The 24,515-nt window shown below is 37.4% G+C and overlaps 1 protein-coding gene across 2 annotated transcripts; it reads right to left on the bottom strand.

Moving 5' to 3' along the window:
• Window positions 1-1,050: 1,050 nt before the first annotated feature.
• Window positions 1,051-24,229, bottom strand: LOC146469926 (cold shock domain-containing protein E1-like). Of its 2 annotated transcripts, XR_014867131.1 has the most exons (30): window positions 24,112-24,229; window positions 23,182-23,340; window positions 20,391-20,574; window positions 19,850-19,977; window positions 19,334-19,367; window positions 18,780-18,876; window positions 18,000-18,094; window positions 16,639-16,713; window positions 15,999-16,055; window positions 15,260-15,360; window positions 13,879-13,942; window positions 12,988-13,050; window positions 12,781-12,867; window positions 12,135-12,402; window positions 11,541-11,623; window positions 10,383-10,478; window positions 10,154-10,201; window positions 9,566-9,637; window positions 9,196-9,278; window positions 8,465-8,573; window positions 7,810-7,902; window positions 7,374-7,453; window positions 6,600-6,789; window positions 6,030-6,197; window positions 5,182-5,289; window positions 5,018-5,101; window positions 3,893-3,972; window positions 3,600-3,668; window positions 1,281-2,461; window positions 1,051-1,243 (listed from the first exon to the last, which is right to left on the bottom strand). XR_014867131.1 is itself a non-coding variant. In XM_085122763.1 (29 exons), the coding sequence occupies exons 3-29, from the start codon at window positions 20,409-20,411 to the stop codon at window positions 2,251-2,253; spliced, it is 2,664 nt and encodes an 887-aa protein (XP_084978889.1). In that variant the 5' UTR covers window positions 20,412-20,574; window positions 23,182-23,340; window positions 24,112-24,229; the 3' UTR covers window positions 1,051-2,250. The 2 variants fall into 2 exon arrangements, 1 of the variants encoding a protein (XP_084978889.1); XM_085122763.1 differs by having other exon boundaries at window positions 1,051-2,461.
• Between the last annotated feature and the right edge of the window lie 286 nt (window positions 24,230-24,515).

Consider the following 24,515-nt stretch of genomic DNA (forward strand, 5'->3'; position numbering starts at 1 on the left):
GCTGAATGGGCTACCCTGTGTAAATAAAGTTTTCCTTACTTACTAGAGTGCATATTGCTTTATTGTGAGAAGATTTTCGGAGAAATTATTTTTCAAAAATTGGAAATTATAAAGAGTATAGAGTTGCCACCCAGCCAAACATTCTTTGTAAAATCTTCACGACTCGAAAATTACTTTACATACTACTTATTGCAGAGGTGACCCTGCGGCAAAGGGCAGTTTATTTGGGCCAGTAAGAGACATCATCACAGTTTTGTTTAACTTACACGTAAAGTGACGTCTGGCACGTGCATTTCTACTACAAGAGATCCGACAACAAAACGAATTTAGAACAGTTTATTTGTGCGCGTGACCTCCTGAATTATTTTACATGTGATACTCCAATTTTCACGGGGTACTAAGTTTATCTTGCTCTTTCAATTTATTGTTTGCAAACGTTATCGTACATCTAATGCATGCTATTGAGGCAGTTCAATGAAAACCACCAAACCAGTGGAGGTGTTGTCAATTGTCAAGACAATTTCCGTTGTATTCTACATTCCGAAGAAATAAAAGGACAAAACACTGCACGGCGCAGGTGTTTATCTTATGGCCATTTTTCCCGCCATCTTTAGCACGAGATGAGGCACTCGCCAATTCCTCAACGAGCCAAACAAAGACAAATGGGAACTGCCAATTTCCAGTAGACTAGCGTCGCGTGTGTACGAACGTTGAAAGTTGATCTCTCCTAACAAGTTACGCTTACTCCCGCCACCAATACAATGGCCGTTTTTGTACTAGAGGACGCATTATCCGTCTGGGCGAACTTGGGCAAACATTTGTTGTTCGCCTGGTTGTTTCTAACTATCTTCGGTTGTTCGTCTTGAACGACGCACAGCAGAAGATAGGTCGTCCAGACGCATAATGCGTCTTGTCAAACGACAAATATTTTCCCAAGTTCGTCCAGACGGATAATGCGTCCTCTAGTAAAATACTGCCAATGTTGTTTCATTTGTATGGGCGCGAAAGCCACCCGCCCGCATCAAAAATGCCTCCGGCAAAAATCCAAACTGTTTTGACATGAATTTTTATTGCTCCATATGCGACTCATATTAACATTTCATTCTACATTTAAACTAAACCTACCCTAATCCAATTGTTTTTTTAAATTCACACTTTGTGCTGAAATCCTACAAAAAAATTGGTGCACTACTTTCTCAAGTCCCGCTCTATTATTGTTGCAAAACTATCTCGAGTAAAATTCCTTTCAACCCCCATAACATAGTTTACAAGTTGGTCACCTTTGTGGGGTGTTTCCACAAAACAAAGACATGGAAGAAATTCGTCTTGAAAACATGGCGTCCAATCAACCAAGAGGCTGCAAATCATGAGAGTCGCCAGACTTTGTCTTGGCTTAGGTTACTAATCTGAGATGTTCGCGGGCTCATAATCGTTCTTCTTATGTAGTTTCATATCAATTTGACTACAGAAAAAAAATAGAGAAATTGAACAAAAAAATGCACATTACACATTACATGGACATCCAACGGCATAACCACTCCCAGAGAGGTCTTTCGACTTCTTTCAAGGCTAAGGCAAGCTACATTAGGCGATTCTTGACTACCTTAATAACATTTCAAACGACACAGATAACTTCAGTCATTAAGGGAACTGTCTTCATCAACAACCGTGTTTTTCGGAGCATTCTAAGGCTATGTCTACACTATGCTGGATAGCATTTTGTGCCGTTGTGAAAAATACTCCGGCCTGGTGGAAACAGAAGTAGCACAAAACCGCCGCCATCTTTCCATTAGAATCCAGTCCTCGTTCCTCGTTGACTTCCGTTTCGGTTCGATTCTCTCCGGCTGTTTACACTACGCAAGAGAGTGTCACGAAATGTGACGATTCACTTTCAAGACCGAAGCAGCGCAGCATCGCTCCGGCGAAAAAATCGATCCGAAATTGGCGTTTTGTGTGTGAACGAAAGCCCTATCCGATATGTTTTTGCTGTCAACACAAGAGCTATCCACTACAGTGTAGACATAGCCTAAGACCCACTACACTCCTTGATGTTACCTTCGCAGCAGAATAACCTAATGTAGCGCGACCTAACCCATTAATGTCAACAAATACATGGCAAGCATCAACTTAATTATCGCCGCTTTTTTTGTTTGTTTTGTAGTTAGAACACTGAGCTACTATATTCGTTCAAAAAACATGCGATTTCATATAGTAAAGTTACAACTTTCTGCCTGCAATTGGCACTTAATCCTAATCGCATATCTTGGCTACAAGCTCCTCCAGCACGTGCCCTCCCTCAGCAGGTGTTCCGTTCTCTAACATTTCTGGGGTGTGGTTGGTCCCATTTTCGACGCACCCCTGGGCGTGGTCGGATGATGTACCCGCGGGGGACCAAAGGGTTCTTGGCTGCGTAAACCCTCTCGTACCGTCCGGCCCTGTAGGTTTTCGAATCACCTCGATCCTGTGGGAAATCAATGTTTCAAAATCAGTTTCCTTTCAACCTTACTCACCCTACAAAACACTCCTTCGCCGAGCTTCTCGCTATCTTCAGCAAAAACCTGTTTCCACCTGATAATGCTGTATACACGAAAACTCAGCGTTATATTTGCGTCATGTTGAATTCACTTTTTTAATTAATGCATTAATGCAAAAAATTCATTTCTTTCCGATTGTCTCCAAGGGTGCTTACCATTTACATGAAAAACGCGGAAATTCCAGTTGGGCTTCTGGTCAAAGTAATGCATTTTTATTACTCCTTTTGGGATTTACAGCTGATGTTCATACGTTTTGCATGTTACCCATCTTCTGTCAAGACAAGCCAAATCCATTTCGTATTTATGCCGAAAATTTCCATCCGGGTAGTTTGCTTTAATGGTAAGCACCCCAAATCTTCCATTCCCCCAAGAGTCCACAGAAATTTCTCTTGCTATTTAGGGAGAAAAATAAACTGCTGGATGCCCCTATATCCGGGTGGCATTGTGTTCATGAAGCTCTCCTATGTAAACATGGATCCTTTAAGTCCCAACAGTCACTAACATCTTAACTCTCCTTACATTATACCAAGTTGATCAAGCATGCAGGTTATGAGAATAAGGAAAATGATCACAAAAAATCAAATTCTTGATGTTGAATTCTCCCAACTAGTTTACAATCAATTCACGTCACGCGTGACCAGTATTTCTGAGAATGAAATGAACATTCGAATTTCTCTTTGCAATGTCCGACATGCGAACGGAATGTTGAACATTTCCCTGCAAATCCTTCCGAAAAAGACGCATTAACTGAAAAATAGAAGACTCAAAATACTTGGGAAACAACTGTTATTCTTAAAATACTTAATGCAGTAATGTAAAGAAAAATTCATAGCTTTTTACCGTCAATAAACTAGGGATATTTCTACGGAACTCTGAAATCTCGTTGGCGATGTTCAAAACTGACATGTAAATTTTAAAACTCCGTTCAAATTTCAGAAATACCGGTCACGCGTGACGTGGATTGACTGTAAGGGTTGACCAAGGTTTCATGAATCCAGCCCATCAAGGTTTTACCTATGAACGCTCCAAGTTAATACTTGTTAGGTCATTAAAAAGGTGGCTTACCTGGGCCCAGGACTCTCAACACTCTCAGAGTATGTTCTACGCATGAGCCTTTCTGGTCTCTGGGAATCACTGCATGAAAGACAAATCAAATACAGCGTGTTACTGAACAACGAAACATAGTGTATCAGGTTTAAATGTGACGGGCAAATACATCTAGTTCGACTGCTTGTAGTCAAACCAAAAGGCAGAGCTTCTTGTGTTTGCAAAGACAGTGCGAAAAACAAAATTTAGAGAACAGTAAAGACACTATGGATCATAAAGCATAACTGATAATAGCAACAAGATTTACTGACCAGATTCTTCGTAGGCTACAAGCACTCATTTTACGGGTCTTCTGATTCTGCACAACCACAAATTCAACCTCATCCCCTGCCTGCAGTGTTAAAAAAATGATGCTTCTTAGCGGTGTGGTATTCATTGGCGTAATAAAACTGACAAACAAACTTCCAAACAAGCCTCTATATTACCCAGTTAATTGTTATTCTCAGAAGATGTTTCCTTGATAGCGGTGCTACCTTAATTCCACTGCACAGTAAAAGCGTCATACCGCGTTTAGTTGACATAAACCGTTTCTACTACAGCACAAACTTTTTTCAGCAGACACTGTCGAAACCAAGGGGGTATGGAAAAGTCACCCTCACAGTATACCACATTTAACAACATGTTTTCTGAACGGAATGAGAATCTCAGTCCAGCAGAAACTGGGGTAAACTCACACCGGGATAACATGAAACAATACGAGATTTTGGATCAACAATGATCAAGGGAACGAATGCTGAGGTACAGGAGGAAACCGAGATGACTTCATAAAGGATTAAAACTGAAGTCATCAAGTATCAAGTAAATACTCGCTCATAGACGAATAAGGTCTTTCTAGCACAGTAGCTAAATAATAAACAGTGAAACCCGAGATATCGAAGATGCGAATTAAGAGAGGGCCACTGAAAATTTCTAAGTGTGCTTTCTAAAGGGGCATTGTAACTGAGATTTTGCTGTACTTTGGCCAAAATTGCTCAAATATATGATGAAAAACCTTTTTGCCAACATTAAATTGCTCTTTGAACACCGGAAAGGAAATATTAAGGGATTTCTCCAAGGAAGAACTAACTGTAATAAGTTTTTAGCGACTTCTCTTAATTAAATACACAAGAAGAACATGAAAAAGTTGTAATCCATTTCCATACTGCCAAACATAACTAACACTAGTTTCTGTGCACTAGCAGGGTTATGGTTCACAAAACTGAACCATTACCTTAAAGATTCCATGAAAAATGTTTTTTAGCCATTCAAAGTAACACTACTCCTTTTAAGTGTTGGAAACGACAGCCATTAAAAAAGGCAACGATTTGAAAGGATTAAAGAATGTTCAGGGAGAGCCAAAAACTTAAGGACAACAGGAAGAATTTCAACCCACTCACCTGAAGTTCGACTTCACCTTCCACTTCACTCATGTGGAAGAACAGATTCTTGCCTTCTTCATTTTCATATGCAATGAAACCAAACTGGTGAAAGATGGCAGAAGAACGTGTCAATAAACATGACAAGTAACAACATATCAACAAATTTACAAGTTTAAACGTACCTGGCCTTTGACCGACTCAACCCGTGCCCGCACGCGTTGACGTACGCTGATTATTTTCATAGCTCTCTCATTGCCTGTCTGTTTATCTACGCCTATTTGAAAACGGACCTAGAGAAAGAAAAATAAAAACAATGATGTAATGCAATAAGAACTCACTTGTTTCAAAAACAGTAGCTTAAAAACAATCAATTTTCAACTACGACATGGGATTGAGGGTATCCCACTTTTCCTTGTCTTGCACAAATTATCTGATTCTGGCAAAAACAATATCTTTTTAAATTTCAAATAAATTTCGCTCGTTATCTAGAAAGCATGCTTGTAAAACAGACACATTTCTAGTTAGCAGTTACGGGTATAAAAGTTCCTCAAACGTCAATTCAAATTCAAAAACTTGATGACAAAAAATGTTGTATTGGCTACCAAGGTAGGTCGTGATTTTCCAGGCCATTCAGCCATGATTTCCAGTTTAACCGCTTACAATGCGGATCATATACTAGAAATTTCCTACAAGGGGTCACCTTTGGGGTATTACACTTTTTCTGTTCAGTTGGAACAGAGATTACAATTCCATTTGCACAAAATTTCACGTCTCCATTTTCTTAGCTTTGAGTGCCATCACAAGTCTTTAATCTACCAATGAGACTAAGTTTGTAACTGAAACCTGGCTTTTTCCCAGGATGGACAAAGCATTTCCATTTGGCATGGGACATTTCCAGAATTACAAACCGAAGATTTTGGTTAAATGGGAAGTGTAACTGGTCATGACTACAAGCAACTGACAGAAAAACAAGAAGTCCATTCATCTACCTTTTCTCCAATAAGCAATTAATTTTTATTCAACAACAAACCTTGTCTCCTGGCTGGAGGACCGTCTTTTTATCCACCAGACTTGTGATTCCGTACTCAACAGAAAACAGCACCTCTTTATCCTGCTCCAACTGTTCAACGCCATTCTCCTCATCACTGTCTTGGTCTTCAGATGTGATGCGCTCAATCAAGCCAGCATACTCTACTTGCTGCAAAATTGAATACAACACAACTTGCCTATTGCTTACCTTTTCATAACATGACTTTAATACCAAAAAGATAATCATTGATGTCTCTGTTAAAAAGTAGGGCAACACTCGAGCCTTTGTAGACAGTCCAGCTTCTAATGCTTGCCACCAAACGAGGTTTATGACATAATTTTAATTTTAAACCCAGGAAGTTGTTCACCCTGCACAAGTACGTACATGTATTTGAGATAAGCCAGGATCCAAACCTACACCTACTTCTGGAAATGATTCACAGACTTTCTCTTTCACAGACTGGCAGTCTTCAGTAGGTACAGTAGGCCTATCCCCATTATGCATCCAAACTTGATTCAGTATAGTGTGAATAAATGGCCAGAAATGTAGCAACTGCTTCAATCTACACACCTGTGGATCAGCACGCCTCAAAGACCTCAGAACTCTACCCAGGTAAACCTCCGGTAGAATCTCCTCCTGAACTATGGTCCCTTGAGATAGTTTAACCACAGTCTCTGCACTGATTTTACCATTCTTACATCTGATACTGTACTCCATCTCATCACCAAGGACAAGCTCATTAGGGTCACCATCATACTCACTGCCAATCAATCAATCAATCAATCAATCAATCAATCAATCAATCAATCAATCAATCAATCAATCAATCAATCAATCATTAATTAATAAATAAATCAAACAATCAATAAATCAGTCAGCAAATCAATCCATCATTAATCAATCAATAATCAGTCAATCAGACAGTCAATCATCAATTAATTGACAAAATCAATAAATCAGTAAGCAAATCAATCAATCAATCAATCAATCAATCAATCAATCATCGGTCAATCAGTCAGTCGGTCAGTCCAGTCAGTCAATCACTCAATCAGAAGATCAATTAGTCAGTCAGTCAGTTGGTCAATCAATCAATCAATCAATCAATCAATCAACCAATCAACCAGTCAGTCAGAGAAGCAATCAATCAGTTAGCCTTCGTAAGTCAATCAGTCAGCCACTGAGACAAAATTTATGATTAACCAACAGTCACCCAAGCATGTCAGTTGCTAGTAATAAAATCAATAATTCAAATGATCAAGTTGAAGATCACTGTCTAATAATTATATTGATCAATTTTTACAAAGTTGCAGATACACATGTAAACACTAAGGAATGTTTACAAACCTGTAGTGAAAGAATACTTCCTTGTCGTGTTCGGATGTTTCCAAGAAACCAAAGTTCTCCTTGAGTGTAGCAACAAAGCCCTTTAAAATTGAACATAATTACATAATTATATCAACGTACAAAAGCCATTGTTCAAATTAATAATAACAAAAAATTTCTGAATTCATGACAACACACAGGATCAGCATCAACTGAGATCATAAATCACTGCAGTATAGTAGTTCCCGAACAAATTAGCAATGAAAATCAAAGAAACTAGGTTTTTTTGACTGGGAGCAAAATAAAAACATTGGTCACTTAAAAGGTAGTTTTAAGTCAACTGAGAATCAACCATTAGCCATCTGTGGATTTACTCATACCAGGACAGCACCATCTCAAAATTACATACAGTGTATACATTTGATTTCTGCTAACAGTGTAGCTTAAAATGCCTTACCTTGTGGCGCACTTCACTGTTTCTTTTCAGCACAGCCACATTCACTGCTCTCCTAAACCCAGTTCTCTGGCTTTCTGACAAATTGAACTCTACCTGAAAAGCAAAGAAATAACTCTCACTTCAGTATGAGATGCATCATCATTCATCTCACAAAAAGTCACAGAAGAGTTGATTGTGACGTTTTAACCCTTTCCCTCCCAAGAGTGCCATATGGCACAAGATGCAATTATGAGCTCAGTATTTGGTCAATTTGTGTGAAATTTGCAAACCAAACGATCTTGGAACGATCTACAAATTGAAGGCATAAAATCATGCCCCCCTCCTATAAGAGACTTGATTTACCACCCCTCAAAGTCATACTGGTGCGAGTTCACCCCTTAACTGTACCAAAGAGATTTTCCTTCAGAGAAGACATCACTCTCCCAGGAATATGGAACTGGTAGCTCATGCGCAGTCTTCAACATCCAATCCAAAGATGGTGTCACAATCACGTTGGTGGACATGAAGTGTCCCTTCATGGAAACACTGAATAAATCTAATTCCTTCATGTAAACGCGATATGAAACCACAATACCATACCAGTATGAAACTTGCACTGGTGCACCCTCTAAGTAAGCAAGCAAGCAAGTACATGCAAGTAATCATGATTAATTACCAGGTCTCCATATTGGAACCCTCCTCTCATTTCAAAGTTGTTCATGTCAAATGGCAGAGATTCCCTCACACCATCAATGCAGCAGTTGATCAGACCAGATTCACTCTCCCTGCAAAGCAATTTAAACACTCTCCTTTAAATTGGGGGTACAACATGCATTCTTGGAAAGCTGTACTTTTTAAGGCAGTGCCAAGGATCTAGTCAAAGTGCTAGCTGGAGCACAGGTCATAAAAAGCAGGTTGTAGTAATTACACTGTAGTTGGCTCAGTTAACCAAGAGACTTCAATGTGGGGTTCCACTCAACTTTGAAAACTGATAACTATTGAATGGGTGCATGGAAAAAAGTCCTAAGTGACATCTGATACACTACTCACTTCTCCTAGCAAATTGCCTTGTTCTTCCTTTTATTAGCAAAGGAGAATTTGACATGAGATCAGATGTCACTTTGGGCTTTTTTCCACCCACCTCTTCAATTATTGGACCACTACTCCTAGGCATTCCAACATTAGGATCAACAGTGTTACAGACACCCAGAATTTCCAGCTGAAAATGATCACAGAAGCAGGTATAATCTACATGTACCCTTGTGTGCTCACATTAACATGCAGAGAAGTGTTACCAGGCAGAGCGGGTCCCTCCATGACAGATAGGAAGAACTGGTAGGCAGACATGCAGTACCCAGGTGCTTAGGAAATAGTTGCAGCCTGGACTCAAAGTTAACATTCAAATACCTGTTGCTGTCCTTTCTTGGGCTGCGGGTGTTGTAGCATGGTTCTCGTTCAACATACCCTTCAAATATCTCAGATGATATCTTCTACAAAAGAGAATTTAATGTTAATGTTAAGCAGGTAATGCATTGGAGCTGAAGGTCAGTGATTCAATCTGTCAAGTTGTTTCTATACTCCATACTCTCTCCCTACACTGTACATAATTAGGTGTATACAGTAACTAGGGCATGGTCAGTAATGTGTGACAAAACAACCTCACTGACTGAAGCCAGAGGTACGAGGTAATAGCCTCAATGGTTACACTGTACACTTTAACGTGAAAAATGGAGATGAATTGCTGCACTTAGTGTAGGGCAAGGTTGAATGAAGTTACCTCCATTTGATATGTTCCTTTTGGTACAACTCTCACTCTAACAGCATGGAGACGTTTGATGGCTGACATGTCCTAATAAATAAATGAATTAATAAATAAATATATAAATACAGCTGTAAATAAATAAATAAATAAATAAATAAATATCAAAACAGAAGTAATACAACTTAATAAAGGTTGCAAGTATCACAGTTACTGAAGATTTATGTTCCCCCCTCCCCCCCGTCCCATTTGATGCATTTTGTACCAGTAAGGCAGTCAATAACCACATTGATTTAACCAATTTAAAATACATTATTGATGTGGTGTCACAATCCCACACTGCTTTTTGCCAAAAGTATCAAGAAATTGTCTGAAAGTTTTTTTGGTCCAAAGTTTGTCATCTGAAAAATTATAAGTCCAAACAGTATTGTAGTTCAAGTACATGTTTTTTTTTTAAAAGGGCTTTCCATACAAGGTAGTGATGATATATTTGCCAACAGACCTTAGGCTGGGAACCAATCAGATTGCTGAAAACTGTGATGTTGCAAGTATGTTACAACATTTGGATATGTTTGTCACTTGAAGAAGTGTAGTACATCTACCAACCTCAGAAACAGCAAACTCCACTTCATCGCCAACTTGAATCTGATGACCCTAATCAAGAGAAGCAGTACAAACAATATGTCTCCTTTAGAATTGGAATTTGTACAATAACACAATGATTCATCAGATGACAAGCAAGAAACAGCAAATTTGTAATCAAAATTATTTACACCTTTGCTCTACAACAAGGCTGTGCTTCATCTAATTTGCATTACTTTCCACAAAAACTTACAGAGTCCAGAAGTTCACTGAAGTGGAAGAACATCCTGGCATCTCTATCACAGCATTTAATGAACCCAAAGCCCTCCTTCAATGATACAACAACACCCTAAATGGAAAATGATCACATCAGCCATCAGCTCTTCAACACATAGAGATTATCTGGTAGCATATCACAGTTTTCATTTGAAAGGCATAAAATTGGACTTAATAAGTTATCACTCTGGCCATAAAATTACAGATGTGACAAGGACAAACACAATGATATTGACTATGATTTTACTTAACTAAAAAGTAGGATAAACTTTTTTCTGCAATGAGAGCTGACCAATAACCATGGAAGGATCTGACATCAACAAGAGAGTAGCAAAACAGCAAAGCCCCCTGCAAAACCCCTAAGCCCACCCCTGATAATTAAGCTTATGATGAGGGCTGCTGCACACTGTCTAACCTACATGTAGAACGTGTGCATTTATTTGGTTTTATCGACTAAGTTCATAAGTTAAAATTGAGGTCGTGAAGAGATGTTAGCTGTTGAATCTCTTAATAACCTGGCCAAATTACCTTGATAGAAGTTGACAAAACCAACTATTCATTTCCACTTGCCCATTGACACAGCACTACCGGGTAGTTTAATTTCTTCACACACTAACCCCCTTATCTAAATTTCATTTAACAAATCAAAGCATGTTGAAACAAAAACTGCAGAAAACAAAAATTACCTTTAGTACTCAACTCAAAAGTCTCTAAAAAGAAGCTAAGTCTAAGTAGATTGATAACAAAAGGACTAGACTGAAAGTAACAAGTTCGATAATAAGACATGTTCAGAAGATCAAAGTGGTTGTCCTGTGCAATTGGGATAAGTAATAGCATGCGCATGCGTGGTATGCAAAACAGAATGAGCACGACGTTTTTTTGATCCACCATGTTTTTATGACCAGTGAAAATTTATGAAATTAAACCGTAAATTCGTAACCGCCTTTGGATGTTATTTTGACCGAAAATCCTGACGAACATCACAGCATTCTCAAAAACAGCTCCTTGTGCCAACCATAAAGTGTTTTAAAACTAACAATAATTCTTTTGTGTTCATGGTTATCCTGATCATGTAACGAAGCAGTATTACCAGAAAAAAAACTTAACAAACAATTGATAAGGTAGCAGCCATTACCATTTCCCTTGTCTCTCCATTATCCGCTTCTGCAACATTCACCAAGCTGATGCTCGTGGCTCTTTTCAGTAAGTCGCGGCGATCTACAGTAAACAGCACATCAAACAGACAAATTTTAGGCTAAGAAGTCAGTACCATACATTTAATCTCTAGTCGCATGGGAAAAAGTTAGTTTTGTTTCCCTGAGAATCTACATCTTGGGAAAACTGAGGGAAATGCAATTCACATCTGAATGTCAGCAGTTTGAGGCCTACCCTGTGTTATTATATTGTTTCCTTGGACAAGAAACCTTGCTCCACATAGTGTCTTCACCTGGGTGTACCTGTGACATGAATGAACTAGCATCCCATTCAGACAGGGGGGAGTTAACAATACTCAGCTTTTTCATGCTATGGAAACCAGGCTACACTCACACCATGTGGGCCAATTGCAGCTTACCGGTACGTAGGTATGGTGTTACTGGACCTCTACCAGATTACCACTAACTGAATGAAGCTTTATATTGTCCAAGTGGACATACAAGTACATAATAATTGTGCCATTTTATCTGCACAAGTACAGTGTCATATCTTTGATGTTGCAACCAAAACCTACCAACTGCAATGTTAAATTCCACTACATCTCCAGCCCTGAGAGAAAAGTCCCCCTGTAGGTCCCTCTCAGAAAACACAATCTCTTCCTCAATGTCTTCATTATCAGGGTACTTGTAAACTATTTTGCCATGCAATGGATCATTCTGTCTTTTGGAAGCAGATTTACTCAGAGGTCGTTCCACAGTCCCCTGATATCTGACAGTGCTCACATCTTCAAACTTCACTGTGCCCTCTGGTAACTTTTCCACGCGTACTGCAACTTCTTTGCTCTACGAGATTTTGAAAACCAAATGAATGTAATTTAATGTACAAAATTACAACTTCCTGCCAGTGGATGTGACAAAGAATGCTCAACATGAAAGAGAAGGAAGATGCCTGTCAAGCAACTTAAGCAACTTCACATAGCACTGAAAGGATAAAAGAATCTTGATGACTAAGAAGCCAATGAGAGGCAAAAGAAGTATTTAGAATTGGGTTACTTACATTTAGGATGTTATAGTATTCTCTTGTGCAGGGAGCATGCAAGATTTTGTCAAAAAAGGTTCTCATAAAATAATAGGAAAAATACATCTGTTCATCTTTGTTGTCAAGACTCTTTGGTATGACAAAAAACTTTAACAGACATTCCTCCTGGACATTGTGCTTACATTTCTTGCTTGTATTCCAAATTCCACGTCATCTCCCAGCATGAGTTCATTGATATCTCCATTGAATTCGCTGTAGTGGAAGAAAATCTACCAGAGGAAAAACACAGAAAATGGCAATTAAAATACATGCATTATTTTCTAATCTTACGCACACTGTGAAACATTTGTCACTGCCAGGTAAATTTATGGATGAGTTGTAAATCTCACCTCGCTAACTTTGTCTGCCCTCTCAATAAATCCAAATGATTCTTTCATAGATGAAACAACCCCCTGAAACAGAAATGATCACAGTCAGAACTTATCTGTGAGGTAATCTCATGAAAATTTTACAGAGCCCCATTACAAAACCTTGCATGGATACATTGCACACAACAAACTGCAAAACAAGAACCTAAAGTAAGTCAGCTGAACACAATAGAGATTTGCTTCATTTTTCCATTTTCAATTTAGCAGTCTGTGCTAAAAATCAGCAGTCATCTACAAATAATTATATCTAAGATGACCGAAGAATAAGTATTCAGGCAACCATTTTTCATGAAAATTAAAGGCCTTGTCATCCACAAAAAAGTAACAGACAATGTAACCCAAAAATAAATTGAAGCAGATGTTTACATGTAAGTACATGGGACTGTGACAACCACTATTAAGTAACAAATTTGCCACTGAAAAAGGTTGCCCTATATTTTAAAAAGATGTAGAATTTTCTTATACTCTATAGGAAGAGTTTTCAGTTGATAAATAGAGGCAACCAGTGGATTCTGTTTAAACCCCACCCCTTACCCCCATATTGCCAGGTCTTTAACAATAATCCCCTATTCAAATGGACTCACAAAAAGTGGCTCCATTGTTGGTATTGTAAGTACAGTAAATATTGTTAGTACTGTAAGTATATTAAGTAATGTTGGTATTGTAAGTCATATTGTAATCATTGTATTTTCATTATATGTGCTCTATGTCAATAAATATATTCATTAAAAAAAAAAACAAGAAAGTGGCTCCTGATCTACAATAGAAAGGCACTTCACAACAATACATGTACATCTGTAGCCCTTCTTATCTTTTAAATACACCTATCAAATACTTAAATGCAATGCATACCTGGCATTTCTCAGTTTCTGCGAGTTCCACAAGAGTTAATTCACGTGCTCGGACCACTCCAGTTCTAGAAGAACAAGAATTTGAAAGTTCTACATAATGGCACTTCCATAAGCCAAGGTTTAAGCCTACAGTAGGGTGGCAAATTTCTGCAAATTAATTTTATGGCAACAAAACTACTGCAAGAATCTCCTCTCACAAGCATATGGCATGTTTTTGGGTAAGATACACACTGACAACAGACACATGCATGTTTGAGAAAAATGTTTGCTTCGAGGGTCTCTTCTCGCATCTTTTCACTTAACCCTTTCCTGCCCAAGAGTGCCATATGGCACAAGACGCAATTATGAGCTCAGTATTTGGTCAATTTGTGTGAAATTTGCACAACCAAAAGATCTTGGAGAGATCTACAAATTGAAGGCATAAAATCATGCCCCCCTCCTATATGGGACTTGATTTACCACCCCTCAAACTTTTGGATTTTTTTGCCTTTGTACGTTAAGGGCCCAGTTGATATCTTACAACAAGCAATGCACTAAGAGCTGTACATTAAGCTATAGTTTAGGGGGATACCCAGTATTATACAACGAATAGGAAAATTTTCAATGTTTTTCTTCTTTCGTTTTGGGCTTTTCTCACTCTAATATGTGACCTCCTCCATCTCTGTTGGTGTGATTTATAGCACACCCCAGAAAATACCTTTTAAATGGTATATCACATGTGGTCTCCCAGTTCATAGTTAACGATTTAGAAAAATTCGACATTTCCCTCGGGCAGGAAAGGGTTAAAATGAACATTTAACAAAATTATTATCCTGCGAAATTACACAGAATATTGCCTGATACTTAGCAGATGATGCCGTAGGCCAAGTTGCTAAAATCAGAGGATATTCCGCAAGATTGAGCAGGATAACTGTTTTATTATTCAACACAGTTTTATTGCAGAAATGCAGGAGAAGATCTTTATTTGGGCATTTTCCTTCCCAAAACACGAAATTACACATATCACAGGATATATTTGTTGACTATGGACGGCAGATACATGTATTCAATGCACCACGACCATTATTTGGGCAGTGTTGCAATGTGCTGAATAAAAAAAGGAAGACATCTGTAAAGTGTTCACAGGATGGCCACAATAAATAAATTTAAATAACTAAATAAATAAATACAGTCTTGGGGCTTTATTCTGTAGTTAGTGAATATCATTAGCACAGAATGATACTAAAATAGGCTTATTTCCGGTACAGAGATTTAGTGCGTTCAGGGTAACAAGCCACTGGGCAGTGACACAGATGTTGATACCTGAATCAGTGGTTATCCAAACATTATTTAAATGTACAGGGCTACACCACTGTCAGTAGTCAAAAGTACTTAAGGAGTACCTTTTGTCTGTGGCTACGTAAAATTCCACTTTGTCTCCCTTGTGAAGAGGTGTACCAGAGTTAGTGACATCATTTGAGGAAAATGAGAGATAAAAGAATTCCTGGAAAAAGAATTAACATCAGCATGAGAATTAAAAGTAATACAATCAACTAAAACCCTGCCTTTCAAGAGCACTCAACTCTGAAAAAGTCCCTAACAAAAAGAATGATGATTAGCTAAGCTTTATGTAACAGTGGACACCCAAAAAAACATACAAATCGATCAAAATCCTCTAATCACAATAACAACAACCCTTTTAAACCTGTTGAAAAAACATGTCTTTGTTACTAAAGATGATCTTTGTATGTTGTCCTTCAGCAGCATTTTAGAATAATAATATTAAAGTTCAATTGAGGCCTAAAGCTACTGTTTGGATAAAACATCATTAAAAATCCAAGCTTTTGCCAATAAATGGCATCATCCCTAATAGCAGCTTTAGGCCTCAACTGAACTTTAATATTATATTACTAAAGATTTTCAAATAAGGAATTCACAAAGCTGTGCCGCACAATTATCGGCAACAGTCGGCCAAGTTTTCAACATTATTTCTTCAGTATTTAAAAGTAATCAAACAACAGCAGTACCAGCATGAGGGCAAATTTGTAAAACACAAACAGCAGGGATGAACTGTACTATTTCATGCTACAAGCCTTGCATCCCAAAGAAAAATTTAAGAACATGCTTTCAATCTCTACTTACTCCATTTCTCTCATAGCTTACACGGCCCATATCTGGGTCAATAAGTCCATTTGATGGCTGAAAAAATAACAAAAATTCACACTCATTATACAGTTCCACAATGAGTAAGAACTAAAGGCAAATAATTACCACTAATGATATAGCTACAATATTATTTATTGAACTGAATAATCCCCTAATGAAATGGTTTAAACAATAATGGTGTGTTTCCAAAAGAGATTGAAAAGAGTCCAAAGAGTTTTTACACGTCTGAAGTATTCAGGAAAATAGTTACCAAAATCCTGGACCAACAAATGAAGAAATCTCAAAAACCTATCAAAATTAACTAAATTTTGGTATGGTCTGCAAATTTCATGATGCAGACCTTCATTTTAGAACACAATAGTAGCCACAGAAATAGCAGCACCTTCTTATGTCTGAAATGTGTACAACCACTAAACATACACATACATGTAGGTCATAACGAAATATTACATCAAGTGTCTTTATGCAGTAAATAAATTGCTACATAATTTAGTGCTGAACTTAAAATTTATGCTCCTGGAGTTACAGTTTACTACATGACACAGCACACTTTGAATAATATCTTATACATACATTGAAGACATTAAAAGTATAAATTTTACAAAGATGTACTCACAGATTTCACACTGTTCTTTAAGGGCAATTTGGGTTCAGCATCAATGATTCCATTCACCTTCTCTTCACTACGAATCTAAATAAAAATGAAAATTCTGGTTATTGGCAGGAAGCTCCAATGTACCATTTCAAGGCCTCTATTTGCCCAAGCACTAATTAAGTACATTTACATGTTGAAGTACACAAAGCCTATGTGTTGCGATTTTGCATAAATTTTGTTCTTTGTTATATAATTAAATTTTCCTGTACGTGTACTGTGCTTCTCCTTTGTAATTAATGTATACTAAGTACGTGTAGATCTTGTTTAGAATGGGCATTAAGGTGGCCAAATACAATTTTTTAGTGTACAGGTGTTAGAAGACGTTATTTGCAAACTATGTATTTCTGGACGCTCAAAATTGGTACGGTGTAAGACCAACTAAGAAAAAATGTATTTTCGTACGTCTTGTTGAGCTAAGTGCCGTTTCCATGGCAACACAGCGAAGTATTAAACGTCCATAAATAGTAGGTTTCCTTTATTTTTAGAAAATGTACTCATTAGATTTTTTCCATTTTTTGTATCCAGAACAACTCACAAAACACTGACACAGTTGCACTATTTTCATGTAATTTTGACAGAGAGATCTCCAAAAAATATTGATTTTGCATTTTAATGTTTTGTGAAGATACCCTCGGTAAGATTTAGGTTTCTCTTTGTAGGCGAGTTACGCTTTCAGGGAACTATTTTCATGCCAAATTTCAGAGAATTCTAATGCGCGGTTCCTTAGAAAACAGTTCATTTCCACAAAAACAACCAGTCGCAATTTTTTGGTCAAATGCGCATGCGTGGCTTTATTTGGGTTTCATTGCAAAAATGAAAAGCATGCGAAAGGTCTTGGCAAACGTTTTTTTTGCTCGGAAAGAAAAGAAAAAGAGTCCAGAAACGAGAAACTTAGTTATTTAGGATCAAAACTTAACTTTATTATCCATTTCATGTGAAATTGAGGGATCAATTTATCGACCGCCGTATTTGCGTACCACAACCCTAGCAAGCGCTTAATAACATCGCTTACAGAATTTGTTAAGCGCGCGCAAACTGTGTTCAGCCACCTTAAACACAAAAGAATAAGTCCTACATGTACATGTATGTAGAGTTGCAGGGGGGGGGGGGGGGTTCTAACCACTGAACAGGGACAAAATTCTGGATGACAGAAACTCTTATGAAACTTAACAAAATACTTCCACAAGGGGTCAAAGTTTATAAACACAGCCCTTTTCACTTTTCTGTCACACTACAGATACTGGATGACTGACACAATAATATTAAAGGCAGGAACAGTTTAGACAAAAAAGATCAATAGGGTCAAATGTTAACTAGCAAACCTCAAAGGAAACAGATCCTGCTTCAAGTCTAACCACACGGCAAGCAATTGGTTTGCCTGTTCGCTGATCTGAGGTAATCTCAAACTCCATCTCATCTGACAAAATCACACAGAACAAGAAAGCGTTATTTACATACAGGTATAGACCTGAGTTCAGTTGTTAAAAGCGCAGGGTTAAAGTGACTTTTGATTCCAGTTTACTCACCAATCGATAAAGATTTTTCCAAAATATTGCCTTTCAGTTTTGACTTTCACTTTTCTTTAACTTTACATGTAGCTTAAAAGTTAATTAGCTTTTAAAAACATTTCCAATGAGAGAGATGAAAACATCGGTTAACTTTTAATCATGGATTACCTTTAATCAGCTTACAAACAACTGGGCCCTGACCTTTTAGATTGCAAAATTTAATCCAACCAATTATATTTGACAACGGTGCAACATCTGCATGAGTCAAGTCTATCTTAAGAACAAAAGTTGTCCACATAATTTTATTTTATCCATACAATTTATAATTTAGAACAGAAACATTAAAACCAGCAAGTTCTGTTTTGACTTATTACCCCCTAGATAATAAGCCATGCCCCAGTTTTTCAACTACAGCTCAAAAGTAAAATCCCTTTTCAGACAGTAGGTTAGGCAAGTGTGCAAAGCATTAGGTGGTTTGCCTTACGGCTGCAAAAATGAAACATCAGGTGATTTAAACAATGTTGTTGGATAGATGAATGACAGGAGGGGTTTGTCACATCCTGAGAAAAAAACTTCTCATTTTTGCACATATACCTCCAACAGAGAGGTCCTCAGGCTCTTCGCTGATTTGGCTGTAATGGAAGAAAATCCGTAGGTCCCTCTCACAGCACTGAATAAAGCCATATGAATGCTGCAACAAACAAATGGCACAGAGAAGATTGAAGTTACAGTGTAAACATAAAGTATCGAGAAATGAGTACCAGGGCTAGCACTTGACTTTGGGAGTAGTAATGATCCTAGTTGCTAAACTAGTACTTTCAAAAACATGTCACATAAATGTAGGTGCCCACTTTGTTGCAGTAGCCATTGGGGCATAAGATTAAGATGCAACTCATTGCAAATGATGTGTGATTCACCTCTAGCCAAAAATCACTACAAGAATCACACAATCCACAAATTAAATATCCTAGAATTTAAAATCCAAAATAAATTTATATGCAAACAGAAAGAAAATTACGTCTACAGCTGTAGTAAGCTTCATGGCTGATTTTAAAAACTGAACAATAAAATTATCAAATAACAGTGTATACAGCAAAACCATAAACAATAATTTATTATTATCAGCATTAATAAAGTAACACACTTACCAAAAGTTTCTCAACCATACCAGTTTCTCTAGTACTGAAAGAAAAAAGCCAACCGAAGTACAGTGTAAAACACACAGTATCCAGATTTCAATGCAGACAAGAGTCTGTACAATTATATCTTACAATGAAAGTGTATGTCGAAGTTCATGGTACAATTCCTATGTTTAACCATCTCAAAAATGTGTTTGAACGATCTCTTTGGACATTGCTTCTCTCATGATCCCCAAAAAATGTTCATGATTATGATGCTACATGTAGATTAAAAAACAATATTTAGACTTGCAAAACAGCTGCAGAATGTGAAGACTTGTTTGAGAATAAGGACCTGTAAACAAAATTAAATTTTACAACAAGGAGTATCCAAATACTGTAGTTTAAAACCATTCAAGCACCATTCTCCAAATAACAGTGATCTTGGTGCCATTGTATATTTAAGTAATAATATTAATTATTTTTCTGGTAACAGCAAGTGAACATTCATGATTGTAAGATTTAACTAGAATAACAAAAACCTACCCAGCATGGCCTGAGAAAGAACTGCTACTACAGGAGTATGTTCTCCGTTGGTTGTGATTACCAATGTAATAATCACGGTCACTAAAGTCGTATGGACCTGTTCTGGTGCGGTCTCTACGTTCAGAACCCTGTAACAAGAACATCATCAACCTTTTAACCTCCATAGACTAGTCTGAAGAACCCTGATGAGCTTTTTCAAAATCATCCATTTTCAGTGGTCAAAAATGCTATTTGACTGTGGATGGAGGGCAAAGCATAGGGGAAATAAAGTATGTTTCCAAATTTACCTAGATCAGTCAAGATGGGGTCCCCTATACAAAATTTCAAAGCATAACCTTTAAAGCCCTACACCGCCCCACCCTCACCAATAATAACCTGCAATAACTAGATAGCAAGATCAGAGGAACTAGCTTGAAGCTAGAAAGACTAATTTTGTTGGTTATCTTCTCCAATCAAAAGCCCTGGAAACAATCAATAATTAATTGCATTTCATTACTAATCCACTAAGACCAAACTAACTTGATTCAATAGCAAGACTCACCCTCCAAGTTTCCGTTGCCATCTTCAGAACTTTGTAATGCACAGTTTGCCAAATTAAAAAAAAATATGTACAAATCCTTTGGAATCCTTTTCAAAACAGCTCCTCTAAATAACAAATTCTAACAATACAAAAAATGCTTTGAGAACATTAATTTGGCCTTGAAAATCCAGTCGCCAATATTTGCCTGCAAACAAAGGAAAAAGAAAACTACTATTACAATAAATACAAATATCAATGTTGTTTGTATTATATAACATGATTTAAACACATATTTCTGTTGTCTTTATAAATTTTTGACGCTACACCATATTGGAAGTAAAATTCTAAGCTTTCGACTCTGCCAGAGTCTTATTCACAGTGATTTGTACATCCCAACACAATTAACTGTTCCGCTAAATGACATTAATAAACATATAATTGATTAGTTATATTGTAAACTAAATAATACTGCTTGACCAGGGATAGAGCTAAGAAAATCATCAGCAGGCTCATTAATAAACCCAGCCACCTCCTTTGGACTGTGCACCTTTAAAATTAGCCTCATAACAAGAGCATAATAAGAGCATTTAATTATAAAAACGTCACGCATAAAGCAAATTGCGTAATTACATTACAAAAGAATAAATCTCAAGTCTTTGTGTTCTGTTGGAATTTCAGCTGGTAATAAGATCCCTTTCAGACGGTCTATTTTGTTGGTAGCCTGCTCTTAGAGATATCCCTGACTAACAGGAGGTACAGCTGTACATGTGACTAGATTAAAAATATAATGTATATACAGATAAAAGTACAGCAAGTTATGCCATGTTTACACTAGAGACTTAACAGAGACTTGGGTTTACTTCAAGGTTGAGTTACTTAGCTTTGGTAAATTGTGAAGTTGTTTACACTGAGTTCAATAACAGAAGTAACCTGTCAAGGATGGCAGTGAAAAAGAAATAGTCCTTTATTGGTACTGTCTTTATACCACTGTTACAATCATTTCCAAGGGTAGCTTCTGGCAAAAGCAGACCTTGCTTGACTGATTCAACGTGTGTTGTTAAAATGCATACAAGTGAAGACGTGCACTTTTCCTGATGTTAGAACGAAACCCATGCATGTTGGGAACACACATCAAGACAGGGCTCTACAGAGTTTGTGATGCCAGAAATTTAAAAAGAATTGGGATAGATTGCTTCCCTCCCTCTGTAATTTAAATAAAGAATATATCCATCTACTGTATATGCTGCAGGTATGAGAAACTTTGCTATAATTTGAGCATCAGAGCTAACGCGATCTGAGCACCAGATGTGTTATGAAACTTTAATTTTTTATGCCACCACAAGCAGAAATATCATTCTGTCATCTTGACCTCAGTTGCTGAGCTAAACCATGCTTTGGTGAAGTGTAATTTAAAACTTGATCTAAATAAATTTTCTATTGTTTTGGGGAGCATTTACAGGGGCATCAATGAAAATTTTATCTAGGTAAGTGCTCAAGTGTAAACATAGCATAACATGTAGTAGGATATATTTTAATGTACTTAATGGTTCAACTCAATACAAAACTGGACAATAAAAGAAAAACCTCAACATAAAAATTAAAATTACCAAAGTAGGCAGTAACAACTCTAAATACATGCAAGGTCCTTTACGCATGTATAAAAACATAAATCCCCTCTAATAGCCATCTTTATATATTAGTATTTTTGGGTGATTGGTGACTGATCAAACAACAACAACCGCCACAAAGCCTTTGATACTACACTGCACTTTCATCAATTTAGAGCATTACAGTTTTCTAATATTACACCAATCACTGGTAACTCCTGACTCACGTTACACAGTGTTAAGTTTTTAACAGTTTTCTAACACATTCATTCTTGTCTTCTTGGATGAAATGTCAGTTTATTCCAAGATCACCTCAACCAAAGCATCAATTTACAGACAGTTTGCTAGTGGCATTTGTGATATTGGATGGTAATTCAAAGAGAAGCATAGTATCTTCTTAACAGACGCAACAAGAGTCAACTCCAATAATATTTAAACAGACATTTTTGCAACCACAATTTGACATACTCCTCAATAACAAAACTCAATTATCCATTCTCTTCTGTGATTCATCTACATTAATTTTTGCATGAATATTGGTCTTCCTTTCTCTACAATTCACTCCTGTTTACAATACTGAAATGACACAGCAGTCAACAGATTTATACAACAAGTTAACAGTTTGTAAGTTCAAATGGATCTAAGGCATTGTTCCTAAACAGTAGGCTTTTATATTTGAACAAAAGTCTGAGATACATGTAGCTTAGGATTGCTTTGTAGGCTCCAATCATTGCCCTTGTAATATGAAATGCCCACTTGTTGAGCACTAATATCATGGTGTTTAAGCCAATGATAGCAACTACATATACCAGTACTCAATTAATTAACTAAGCCTTAGGGGCCGTTTACACAACAACTAAAATGATGGTATGGACCCGTTGAAAAGTGGTACGGTACCCATAATTTTTGTAAAGAAATACCAGTGCTGTTTTGGGTCCATAGGCACAACAGCACGGGTATTTCTTTTAATTACAAAAATTATGGGTACTGTACCACATTTCAACAGGTCCGTACCATATTTAACCTGTCATGCAAACGGCCCTTTAGTTTGCACCAAGGTTTTAACCAAAAGGCTGAATTTAAATCTTCTAAACATTGTATGGAAAATTTTCCTCTTGGGTGCTCAGTTTTCAGTTTCTAGGTATGACGTTTACAACAAAGAGTAGAAAAGTGCTTCTACTGGCAAAAAGTGAGAAGTAACTTACCAGAAGACAATTAAAACAACACAGCTTTTCCTGTCAAGCTTGGGTATGAATAATGAATTCCACTGAATTTGAGGCAAGGAAGGCCACTAAAGACGAGTTTAATTGCAAAGGTGATGTATTTAAAGCTATCATCTTGTTTTTACTTGCTTCCGGGATTTCCTGCGTAAAGAAAAGAAAAAGAGTTCATGAATGTGTTGTAACTTACAAAATTAAACCAGTTTGACCTCAAGTCAGTAATTGGCCATTCGAGTTAAAAGAAAAGAATTAAATAACCTGATAACTACAAGCTGAAGCTTTCAAAGAGTGTAACAATATATAAACTTCAACTTAGACTCTGAACTGGAGCTCTTTAAAATATTAAATGTGATATCGCTTCTATGTGCATTTTCACGCCGTCACAAGCAAAAGAGACACGTCCCTTCACACCGGCCGCTATCGGAAATAGCTTCAAAATGTAAAAACATAGCTTCAACACATTCAGTCAACAAAGACAGTTATCTCACTGATCAAATTCTCCTTTCCAAGAACACCGTCAGAGCGGAATGTACCAGACACGCGAGGGTTAATAAGTTTACCAGTAACAGATGAAGGCTTTGTTCGACAACAAACACGGAACGCATTTTCAGCAAAAAACTTTCTATACTTTCTGTCAATCAATATTTGAACCTCTTAAAACGAAATTCAATGCAAAGTTCCCTTGTTGAACAATTTGAACGTCAGTTCTAGTCTAGAGAATAGAAAACGGCCCTAGATTATCTAGGACAGACTCGTTCGATAAAAAAATGCCAACAAACGCACTGCCATTGTGGTGGTGAAACAAACGGAGAATAGGCTGTCTTTCTAACATTACAGTGCCGTCTCTTTGGCAAAGTGAACAGCTAAATGTGTAGCCTCAATAGTATTACTTTGTTTGACAGTAATTTTACGAACCTTCGGAAGGAATATCGCGTACAAGGCGAGTAATTCCTCCCCGCACCAAGGAACCGACAGACAGCCATCTTGGATCTTCTTTACCATAACACTGATCATGTGACCACTTGGCCACATGTGCCCCTCCGCGAAAGGGCGGAACCTTCAAAGGCATGTGATTGACGTATTTGGGGCAGATTTTGTGCACTCAGCCACTAGCCCCAGCCTGCCATAAGCAGTGTGCTCAAAGACAGGGAGCTAGCAAGTCCAAAGGGTAGATTAATTTGCGATAGGAGGAAAGCAAGGTATCTGGCATATGCAGGTTTCCATCATTTTCCAGCACTTACATTTTTCAGGGATCATTACTACCACTCTTTTGTTGATACCGAGTTGATACTGAAGAGTAACGGTATCAAGCAAATGCC

The sequence above is a fragment of the Pavona decussata genome, unplaced genomic scaffold (assembly GCF_977016875.1).
Source record: "Pavona decussata unplaced genomic scaffold, jaPavDecu1.1 SCAFFOLD_115, whole genome shotgun sequence".
Taxonomy (NCBI): domain Eukaryota; kingdom Metazoa; phylum Cnidaria; class Anthozoa; order Scleractinia; family Agariciidae; genus Pavona; species Pavona decussata.